Source organism: Ovis canadensis, chromosome 2, assembly GCF_042477335.2.
Source record: "Ovis canadensis isolate MfBH-ARS-UI-01 breed Bighorn chromosome 2, ARS-UI_OviCan_v2, whole genome shotgun sequence".
Classification (NCBI taxonomy): Eukaryota; Metazoa; Chordata; class Mammalia; order Artiodactyla; family Bovidae; genus Ovis; species Ovis canadensis.
The window spans coordinates 237911472-237923851 of record NC_091246.1 but is presented as its reverse complement, the minus strand read 5'-3'; the positions used below and the strand labels follow the sequence as shown (position 1 = coordinate 237923851).

The 12380-nt window shown below is 36.1% G+C and overlaps 1 protein-coding gene across 16 annotated transcripts in view; it reads right to left on the bottom strand.

The window, feature by feature from the left end:
• LOC138434250 (nuclear body protein SP140-like protein) overlaps positions 1 to 12380 on the bottom strand; it is a 93910-nt gene that overhangs the window by 60532 nt on the left and 20998 nt on the right. For all 16 annotated transcript variants that reach the window (XR_011254691.1, XM_069578589.1, XM_069578590.1 and 13 more), the window contains exon 2: positions 367 to 529. Coding sequence is in view for 15 of the 16 variants with exons in the window: in XM_069578589.1 (XP_069434690.1) it covers positions 367 to 529 (163 nt within the window). In the remaining variant the exon portion in view is untranslated. The remainder of the gene's footprint in view (positions 1 to 366; positions 530 to 12380) is intronic.

Below are 12380 nucleotides of genomic sequence, written 5' to 3'. Positions count from 1 at the left end.
GCTGTGTTAATTATTATTTCACTAAATCACCTGATTTAAATTACACTTACTTTTAATTCTTAGTTTATGCTGTACTGTGGTGTATTAAACATCTGTGGAACACAATTGTTTTAGATCCAGCTTGCCTGACTCCAGTGGCTGCCAAGAGCACCGTCCCTTCAATCAGAGGAAGGACTGTCTCCAGTGATGCCTGTTTCCACTCTTTTCCCCTTTCTACCTCACAACAATACTTGAACATTTGCAACAATAGTAAGAAGTCTTCTATTCGTAGGACACTCCTCAGTTAGCTAGCTGTGCTTAGGATATCAAAGGATAACTTAGTTTGGGGATGGTTTACCAGATGGTTACATAAGAAACCTCACTTACTTCATACATTTTATTGGTGATGAGTTCGCGGTCACGAAGGCCTTCAAAGAAAGGAAATGTCTTTTTAATTGCAGTTGAAATCTCCACTTTATGTCTTTTGAAGTGCCTGAGTGCAGTCTCAAAGACAAGCCTTTCTTCCACGTTCTGATTTTCTGTGGACATCCTAAGGAAGAAGAATATCATGTGAAAATGGTCATCAAGATTCCGAGATGCTTGTGAAGGCTGTAACATTTTATATATAAAGGATAGATTGTGAAGAACCAACATATATAAAATAAGTGGTTTCAGTAAAGAAACAAAAGCAATGGAAACAACAAACAATGATATAATTGAAGAGAAGTGTGGAAGTTAAGAACGACTGAAGTACAGGACTAAAGAAGCCCATTCCAGTCTGTCCCAATCAAAACCATCATAAAGATATCCACCTTTGTCTGGTATATTTGGATACTTTTCAGTACCCAAAATGCATTGGGGAATAATCACTTTATTGCATCAACATCCTGTAAAAAATGTTTCTGGTTAAATACTGCCAATTAAAGAAAATAATTTATCTTCTTTTTATTATTGCCACCACCTCCCTACTAAAAATGCTAATAAAGGGATTGGATTCACAATGACAAGGGCAATGGCAGGGGCAATGAGCAGATAAGAGGGTTCTACCAAAATTTATGAGACAAAAAGTGATCAGAGGATCACTAACCACTGTTGTAGGTGGAAAATACTCCCAGAGGTCAGGAAAGCAACCAGTGAGTCCTGCAGGACCCTGGAGACCCAGTGGAGATCACAAGGGAGACATGTTGTGGAAAACTGTTGCGTTATTTGAAAAATTAAGAACAGAACATCACACCTTCCACCCTCAGTTTGCATCCTGACCACTTGTACCCAGACAGCCACTCAGAGGGAAACAGTGCTATCCTTTTTGTAACCATACGTTAATTTTACTTGTTACTGAACTTCACACAGTCTTCCCAGGTGGCAGTAGTGGTAAAGAACCTGTCTGCCAGTGCAGGAGATGCAAGAGCTGTGGGTTCAATCCCTGGGTTGGGAAGATCCCCTGGAGAAGGGCATGGCAACCCACTCCAATATTCTTGCCTGGAAAATTCCATTGACCGAGGAGCCTGGTGGGCTATCATCCACAGGGTTGCAAAGAGTCAGACATGACTGAGCATGCAGGCATGATTGGACTTCATATTCCCTGGTGGCTCAGATGATAAAGAATGTGTCTGCAATGCAGGAGACCTGGGTTGGGAAGATCCCCTGGAGAATGGAATGGCTGCCCACTTCAGTATTCTTGGCTAGGAAATTCCATGACAGAGGAACTTGGAGGGCCATAGTCCATGGGTTTGCAGAGTTGGACATGACTGAGTGACTAACACTTTAACATTGTATACATGAAAACAATACATCACGTGTGCTTTGTGTCTGACTTCTTTTGCTCATCATCTATGTTAGATGAACAGAAATTTGGTTCTTTTATTATTGAAGATATTCCATTGTGTGGACTGACCACAACCTTCCTTTTCCTATTCATTTTCCTATTTATGGACATTTGGGTGTATTCTAGTTTGGGACTAGTTTGGTTAAAGCTGTGGTTCTTATACAAGTTTTTTGGTGACAAGATGTTTTAATTTCCCTTTAGCAAATAACTAGGAGTGGAATTGTTGGGTCATTGTGTAGGAGTATGTTTAATAGTTTTAGAATCTATCAAACTATTCCAAAGTCTGTTAGAAATAAGCTTTCTAGTTTTAGCCATTTTAGTCTATAATATATAATATGGTATTTCATACAGTTTTAACCTGTATTTTTTTAATGACTGATAATATTGAGCACACTTCCATATACTCATTGGCTATTCATAATCTTCTTTTTTGAAGTGCGTTTTCAAGCCTTTGGCCCATTTATATTACTGGGTTGTCTTTTATTATTTGTTGATGTGTAGGAGTTTGTATATATTATAAAAGAAATGTTTTGTTTAATATATGTACTGTGAGTGAAAAAGCTGGCTTAAAACTCAACATTCAAAAACTAAGATCATGGCATCCAGTCCCATCACTTCATGGTAAATAGACAGGGAAACAGTGGAAACAGTGACAGACTTTATTTTCTTGAGCTCCAAAATCACTGAGGACAATGACAGCAGCTACAAAATTAAAAGACTTTTGCTCCTTGGAAGAAAATCTATGACAAACTTAGACAGTGTATTAAAAAAGCAGAGATATCACTTTACCAACAAAGGTCTGTATAGTCAAAACTACGGTTTTTCCAGTAGTCATGTATGGAGGTGAGAGTTGGACCATAAAGAAGGCTGAGCATCAGAGAATTGATGCTTTGAATCGTGGTGCTGGAGAAGACTCTTGAGAGTCCTTTGGGCTGCAAGGAAATCAAATCAGTCAATCTTAAAGGAAATCAACTCTGAATATTCACTGGAAGGACTGATGCTGAAGCTGAAGCTCCAACACTTAGGCCACCTGATTTGAAGAGCCAACTGATTGGAAAAGACCCTGATGCTGGGAAAGATTGAGGGCAGGAGGAGAAGGGGATGACAGAGGATGAGATGGTTGGATGGCATCATTGACTCAATGGACATGAGTTTGAGCAAATTCCAGGAGATAGTGAAGGACAGGGAATCCTGGCATGCTACAGTCCATGGGGTCACAAAGAGTTGGACACGACTGAGCCTCTGAACAGCAACAGAAATGTATTGTGAACATTTTCACCCATTTTGTGGTTTGCCTTCATTTTCTTAACCATGTATTTTGATGAGGAGAAATTTTTAATTTTGATAAAGCCAAAGCTATCATTTTTTTTCCCCTGTGGCTAACAACTTTAGGTACTATCTGAGAAATCTTTGCCTCCCCCAAGCTAATTAAAATATTCAAAAATTAATTTAAAGTGTAATCCTGGTTCTATTTCTAGATTTTCTACTCTGTGCCATTTGTCTGTTTGCCTACCCTTGTGCCAACAGTATATTGATCTGAATCTACAGCATATAGAAACACTTGAAGTCTATTAGGAAAATGTTACCTTGGATTTTCTACGTCTTTTGGTTTTCCACATGTCTTTTAAAATTGATTTGTCAATTTTTACAAGAAAAGCCTTTTTGAGTTTTATAGGGTTTGCATCGAACTTTTAGACTCATTTGGTGAAAAGTGACATCTTAACAACACTGAGTTCAACCCATTTATTTAATTTTCCTTAGTCTTGCCAGAAGTGTTTATAGCTTTCAGTATCAGGTGGTGCAGTGGTAAAGGATCTGCTTGCCAAAGCAGGAGAAGCAAGAGATGTGGGCTCGATCGCTGGGTCAGGAAGATCTCCTGGAGTAAGAAATGTCAATCCACTCCAGTATTCTTGCCTGGGAAATTCCATGGACAGAGGAGCCTGGCGGGCTGAAGTCCATAGGGTCGCAAAGAGTCAAACATGACTGAACACACACACACACACACACACACACACACAGGAGTCATACACTTCTTTCCTTAAACTTATTCTTAGCTATTTTATTCTTTGTGGGGCTACTTTAAGTGATTCTGCTTTTTAAATTATTTCTAACGATTGTATGAACATAGAATTGATTTTTAAGAAACAGTAACCATGTATTCATGACCTTTCTAAATTCACGTATTCTAGTAATATATTTGTAGACTACTTTTGGATTTTATAGAAAAAATAACCATGGCATCAGAAAATAAAACTCCTCTGCTCCTTCCTTTCCAAAAATTGTTTCTTTTTCTTTCTTCCTTACTTTGTTTCTAGCCTTAGAGAAAATGCATTTAATGTATGCATCAAGTATGATGTCATATGCACACAGATACACACACGTGACAGAGGAAGTTTCTGTTTGTTACTAGTTTACTGAGAGTTTTACCATGGTCAGATGTTGATTATTATGAAATGCATCTATTGAGGTGTTCATATGGTTTTGTTAGGGGAAGCACACTGATTGAAACCTTCCACCCTGGCCAGGCACCATAGTAACCATTTACATAAGCTGTTTTACGACAGGAGGTCCTGGTAAGGAACACGGAACTAATAAGCCTCCACCAACCAGAAGAGTTTGGGAAAGGTCAAAAGGAGATCCCACAGGTCTGACCACCTCCCAGAATTCTCTCTAGCATCCATCTTGGCTGAACAAAGCGTGCACCACCAGGAAGGACTCTGAGCCAGAATGATTGGCTAAAGACAACCCGGAAACTAATTCTATGACCATAAAACCCAAGACTGAGCCAGAGCAGTTCTCCTGGGTTCCCTTACCCTACTGCTCTCCACCCGGCTGCCCTTTCCCAGTAAAATCTCTTGCTTTGTCAGCACATGTGTCTCCTTGGACAATTCATTTCTGAGTGTTAGACAAGAGCCCAGTTTTGGGCCTTGGAAGGGGTCCCCCTTCCTGCAATGATTTTCCTTCTTTATTCTTTCATGTGGTGAGTCAGATGCATTGATTTCCAGAGCCTCCTCTTAAGTAGAAACAGATAACCACAGGTCAGCAGACTTTTGAGGAAATTCTTCAATTTCAGGAAGAAATAATAACACTAAAAAGAGAAAAAGGTTACCCCAGGAGAAACAGAGATATTGTAGGAGAAACTTCCAAAATCTCTAAAATTTTTATAGGATTTGAGAACACACATTGTACCCCTGTTTACAAAGAAAAAGGAAATAACATCATGTTTGGGAACTTATGTACACCCGTGGTGGATTCATGTCAATGTATGGCAAACCCAATACAGTATTGTAAAGTAAAATGAAGTAAAAATAAAAATTAAAAAAAAAAGAAAAGAAAAGAAAAGAAAAAGGAAATAACAGAGAAAGAGATAGTGGTATTAGATGTTTTTTAAAAATTGATTTTTAGAAATGTACTAAGATTTACTAAAATGGTTGTAAAATAAAGTTGGGGGAATTCCCCAGAAAATTAAATAGATTGTTGTTCTTGTTTAGTTGCTAAGTCATGTCTGACCCTTTTGTGACCCCATGTATTGCAGCCCGCCAGGCTCCTCTCTCCATGGGATTTCCCAGGCAAGAATACTGGAGTTGGTTGCCATTTCCTTTTCCAGGGGATCTTCTTGACCCGACCTACATTGTAGGCAGATTCTTTACCACTGAGCCAGCAGGGAAGTCCAAAATGAAGAGATTAAAAGAACACAAAAGAGCAAATTTGAGAGACAATACAGGAGTCTAGGGCTCCCAGTGTAACTCAGCTTTTAAAGAATCCACCTACAATGCATGAGACCCTAGGTTGGATTCCTGGGTCAGGAAGATCCACTGGAGAAGGGATAGCTTACCTATTCCAGTATTCTTGCCTGGAATATCCCCATGGACAGAGAGGCGTGGAGAGCTATAGTCCATGGAATCACAAAAAGGCAAACACGACTGAGCGACTAAGCACAGCACAGCACACAGGAGTCCAAGATGACTTCAGAGGCCTAACAGCAACCTTATTAGAGTCAAGGAAGATACTCACGAAAATGCAGAGGAGGGCCGTACCAGGAGAATTATTTAAGGAGATATGATCTCTATAGAGTAGAATAACATGGATTTCTTCAAAGGACTTAGAAAAATAAATTTTAAAAGAACCAAACCAGAAGCTACCAAGAAGACTGCATGCCACAAATAAGACCCAACACAGTCCAAAATAAATAAATAAATAAAATCTTAAGAAAGAGAACCAAACCAAGGCACATAGTGATGAAATGCCAACACCTAAAAAACCAGAGAAGAACTTAAAATATTCCAGAAGGAATTAAGAAATTGGTCAGTTATTGAGGATGATGGCAAGAATAACTTGAGACCTCTCGTCAGTAACAGATCTAGGCCTTCAAAATGCAGAGTGAATCAGGACAACTCCAGCCATGCAGGGCTGAGAAATTTCACTCTACAAACATCCATTTTGAGTGTTGTTCCTAAAATTTTCTTTCCTTTATGCTTATGTCAATATATAGATTTGAGATTTAAAAAACACAATTTACACATGCTCTAAAATTTCTATACAATCATTATTTTCCTTTCCATTCACACCACTGTGCCACCCGGAAGGCCAATACAGAGAAGTGCCATGAATGACAACAATGTCACAAGCGAAGGGAGAAGGGAACTGCATATACTCTGCTATAAGGTATGTGTGCCACACAGGAAGTGCTATAAAACGTGTATTATAATCTCTAGACAACCATCAAAAACATTTTAAAAGAAGTATAATTAGTATGTTAATAGAAGACTAAGATGGAATCATATAAAATGTTAATTTAAATTAGAGAAGGCAGAAAAAGAGCAGGGAAAAAAGAGACACAAAACAAACAAATACAATAAATAAAGAAGAGTTAAAACATGGTAATGTAATCCAGTATTTCAATAATTACTTTCAGAGTGAATGGCCTAAATATTCCAATTAAAAGCAGAGATTGTCTATAAAGCACAGGAAGCTCAGCGTGGTGCTCTGTGATGACCTACATGGGTGGGAAGGGGAAGGTGGTGGGAAGGTCCAGAGGGAGGGGACATATGTATACATATGGCTGATTAACTTCATTGTATCACAGAAATGAACACATCATTGTAAAGCAATTATAATTCAATAAAAAAAGAGATTGTTAAAATGACTGAGAAAATGAGATCTTATCTTATATTGTCAATAAGAAAAAAGCCATAAATATAAAGACACATGCTAAGAATGGAGAAAGAAGGACCTCCCTGGTGGTCCAGTGGTTAAGACTTCACCTTCCAAGTAGAGGGTGGGGGTTAAATTCCTGGTCAGGGAGCTAAAATACCAGATGTCTCATGGCCAGAAAATTGAAACACAAAACAGAAACAGTGTTGCCACAAGTTCAATAAAGGCTTTAAAAATAGTCCACAGTTAAAAAACACAGTTAAAAAAAAAAAATCGGAGATACCATGTCAACACTAATCAAAAGAAAGAGTAGCTATATTAGTTCCAGGGAAAAAAAGACTTTAGGACAAGAAAAAATACTAACTAAGAGAAAGAGAGCATTACATATGACAAAGGGATCAGTTTTCCAAGAAGACATAACAATCCTTAATATGTTATTTACACATGGTAAACACATAGCATCAAATTGTGTATGGTAAAAATTGATAGAACAGTGACAGAAATAGACAAATCCACTATTTCAGTTTGATACACAAACAGCCCCCCCCTTTTTTTTCTGTAAAGTAATTTGTAGATCAAGCAGGTAGAGAAGCCATCAGAATATAGCTGACCTGAACATCCATTACCAATCAACTTGATCTATTTGATACTTTTAGAATACTCCATGCAACCATAGCAGAATATGCATACTCCTCTGGCTGATTCATGTTGAGGTTTGGCAGAAAACAGCAAAAATCAGTAAAGCAATGATCCTTCAATTAAAAGATAAATAAATTTTAAAAAAGATCACATGGAATAATCACCCTTACCAAGAGAGAATCCACTCTGGGCTATAAAACACATCTTAAATGTAAGAGAATAGAAATCATAAAAGTACATTCTTAGACAAAAAGAAATTAAACTACAAATAAATAACAGAAAGAAATGAAAAATTCCCTCAAATACTTGGAGAGTTAAAAATACATTCAGGTAACACACAAGTCAAAGGAGAAGTCTTAAGAGAAATTTTAAAATATTTTGAACTGAATAAAAATAAACCCACAACTTATCAATATTTGCGGGATGCTGAAAAAGCAGTGACTACAAAGAAATACATTCCATTGAGAAAAGAAGAAAGATGTAAAATCAACAATATGTTTCTCCAACTGGAATGTGGGGGAAGAAAGCTTAAGCCTAAAACAGTAGAAGAAACGAAATAAAGGAGCAAAAATCAATGAAATTGGAAATAGGAAACAAAAGAGAAAATTCCACAAAACCTAAGGCTTGTTCTTGGAAAAGATCAATAAAATTGATAAACTTCTACCCAGGCTAACTAAGGAAAAGAAGAGAAAGAAATCACAAATTACCAATATCAGAAATGACAGTAGGATTGTCACAACTGATTTATGAATATTAAGAGGATAACAAAGGATTAGTATGAACAAATCTATTCCCACTAATTTGATAAATAAAATTGACCAAACCCTAGAAAGACACAAACTACCAAAACTCACACAAGGAGAAATGGATAATTTAAATAGGCCTATATTCATTACAAAATTGAATTAGTAATTAATAACTTTGAAAAAACTAAGTACTAGGCCCAGAGAATTTCACTGGTTAATCCTACCAAACATTTAAGGAAGAAATGATACCAATTTTCCACATTCTTGTGCAGAAAATAGAAGCAGAAGGAACACTTAATTTCTTCTATGAGCTCAGAGCTACTGCAATACCCAAAGCAGATAAAGACAAGCTACATGTCAATATCTCTCATGAACATAGATGTAAAAATTTTCAAGAAAGTATTAGCAAATTACAGCATGACCAAGTATAACTTATTTCAGATATGCATGGCTGCTTCAATATTTGATATCAATCAATGTAACATTTGATATCAATCAAGGTAAAAGAAAAAAATCTAAATGATCTTATTAATTGATGCAGTAAAGTCATTTGACAAATTCTATCACTTTTTTATGTAGAATTCCCTAGAACACTAGAGATAGGAACATCTTCAAAATGAGGAAGCAAATCTAATAAAAACTCTGTTGCTAGTATCATACATACTGCTGAAAATCTGCACATTTTCTTCCTAGGATCAGAAACAAGGGAGAGATCCCCTCTTTCACTATTCTTATTCAATACTGTGCTGGAAGGCACAGCTAGCACCAAAAAAAACAAGAAGAAGAAGAAGAAGAAGAAACAAAGGAAATTCAAGGTACAGAGTTAGGGAAGGAATAAAACTAACTTTGTTTGCAGATAAGATGTTTGTCTATGTATAAAATCCCAAAAATTCACATGCACACAAAATCTGAAACTAATAGTTAAGTATAGCAAGGTTGCTGGACAAAGATCAACTGCTTTTGTATATACCAGCATTGCAAATTTGGAATTTGAAATGCAGTAAGACAACACCTATTCAGCATATTGAAAAGCAGAAACATTATTTTGCCAACAAAGGTCCATCTAGTCAAGGCTATGGTTTTTTCCAGTAGTCATGTATGGATGTGAGAGTTGGGCTGTGAAGAAAGCTGAGCACCGAAGAATTGATACTTTTGAACTGTGGTGTTGGAGAAGACTCCTGAGAGTCCCTTGGACTGCAAGGAGATCCAACCAGTCCATTCTGAAGGAGATCAACCCTGGGATTTCTTTGGAAGGAATGATGCTAAAGCTGAAACTCCAGTACTTTGGCCACCTCATGCGAAGAGCTGACTCATTGGAAAAGACTCTGATGCTGGGTAGGATTGGGGGCAGGAGGAAAAGGGGACAACAGAGGATGAGATGGCTGGATGGCATCACTGACTCGATGGACGTGAGTTAGAGTGAACTCTGGGAGTTGGTGATGGACAGGGAGGCCTGGCGTGCTGCGATTCATGGGGTCACAAAGAGTCAGACACGACTGAGCACTGAACTGAAGACAACACCATTTACAATAGCACCAAAAATATAAAATATTTAGGTATTTGCTGTTGTTCAGTCGTTAAGTCGTGTCCAGCTCTTTGCGATCCCATGGACAGCAGCATGCTAGGCTTCCCTGTCCTGCGCCATCTCCCTAAGTTTGCTCAAACTCACATCCATTAAGTAGGTGATGCCATCCAACCATCTCATCCTCTGTCGCCGCTTCTCCTCCTGCTCAGTCTTTCTCATCATCAGGGTCTTTTCCAATGAGTCAGCTCTTCACATCAGGTGGCCAAAGTATTGGAGCTTCATCTTTGGCCTCCCAAGCTGATACGGAAGTCTTTCCAATCAATATTGAGAGTTGATTTCCTTGAAGATTGACTGGTTTGATCTCCTTACAGTCCAAGAGGCTTTCAAGCCTCTCCAACACCACACTTCGAAAGCACCAGTTCTTCAATGCTCAGCCTTCTTTATGATCCAACTCTCACAACCACACACAACTACTGGAAAAACTACAGCTTTCACTAGATGGACCTTTGTCAGCAAAGTGATGTCTCTGCCTATAAATATGCTGTGTAGATCTGTCATAGCTTTCCTTCCATGGAGCAATTCTGTATGTATTTTATTAGATTTATATCTAAGTATTTTTAAAATTAATTTAATTGAAATTTAAAATATTTAGGTATGAATCTAACAAAATATATACAGAATCGAAATAAACAAAATTATTCTAGAAGGAGACAAATTTAACTTGGCATAAAAACATAACTGTAACTGGTTTGATGTAAAATTTTGAGTTATATAAACAAACAGTATTGACTTCACTGGTAAAGGAAAATTTGTATTATTTCTTTTAAATATGAAAATTTTGAATATATGATTTCAAATTCAACACTAAAAATATAGAAATATAGATTTAAATTATTTTGAAAAGCTGAAAGTAACCACTGGTTGAGTGAAATCAGACTCTTACAGCGTCTTGTGAAGCACTAAAAGATAACATAAAATGGAAATATTGTTTGAATTTTTAGAGAAGACAAAACAAGAAAAACAATAGAATTCTAAAAACTAAGAAAAAAGCATGAAAAATGTATCATTAAGAACACTAGATGTAAATGAAAAATTATATTGAAAGGCACAGGATCAAAAATAGAATCCAACAAGAGACAAAAAAAGTGACACAAAATTTGTTAAATCAAATATAGGCAAGTGATGGTATTCAAATATAAACAAAACAAAAAATAAAGGTATTAATACCCAATTCAAAGCAAAATTCAAAAGACAAATAATGGGGCAAAGGTTTCATGAATATTGAGAAACAGTTCACTTCTAGCTTTTGACTCTTCACATATTTAAAAATGATCAAAATATATAAGCTCTGGATAAATTAGCAAAAATATTTTATTATTTAATCTTATAACCTGAAAACAGAACATTTCCCTCCAGTGTCCTTTAAACGCAGATCAATACAGATCACAGTCTTGAACATAAATGATGTCACAAAAAGTTATAAGCAGTAGAAGCTAAATAGACTGCATAGTAAGGAAAATAAACCACCCAGAGGTTTATGAAACAAAACAAAAATTACTCTGTTGGGTCAAAGATGATATTTTGTGGTTTAGAGGTTATTTTTTTAAAAAGTGGAAGAAAATGGGAAATAGTACACTGAGAATGAGTAAAAATAGTTTAGCATCAGGAAATCTCTTTATGCAATTTATTACCTCAACAAACAAAAGGAGAAAAAGTATATAAATATATCCATAATAATTTTAAAAGGTAATTTCTTAAGACCTAACAGCCATTTTGTAAAATCTACGTGAAATATACAGATACTGAACACAATATTAAGTCTACAAAAATAACAAATATTACCATAGACATTGAAATGATGAAATAATTTTAATAAAAAAAAAGACAGGGATGCCTACTATTACCATCATTGTTATATGTATACTATATATGTACATATTTTTAGAAGTTTTGATAAGAAGATGAAGTGACTGGTATAAATGCTAAAAACATACATACATAGAAACCCAGAGTTCTAACTAAAGTCCATAAGAACTAGAAAAAGAATTTGCCAATGTGCATGAACAAAATTTATAGATGTTATTTGGAACACCATAAATTGAAAAGAAATAAAGCAATATTTCAAATGTAATAGCAAGTATATATGTGTGTATAAACACCTGAAAATATGAAGAAAAACTATAAAATCTTATTATTGATTCATATAAAATATAAGATTTATATAAAATCTTAATGAAGGTAGTAAAACAAGATCTAAATATATAGAGATAATATAACTTGCTTCCAATCAGGAAAGCATAATAACTTTAAAATGTCAATCCTTCCAAAATTATTATAAAAGTGTGGTACACTTGCAGCTTGTAATCCCATTGAAATTGTATGTGATTTAAATAGACATTTCTCCTAAGAAGACATACAGATGGCCTAAAGGTACAGGAAAAGAGGTTCAACATCACTGTTAGAGAAATGCAAATCAAAACTATCTTGAGGTATCGCCTGACACTGGTCAGAA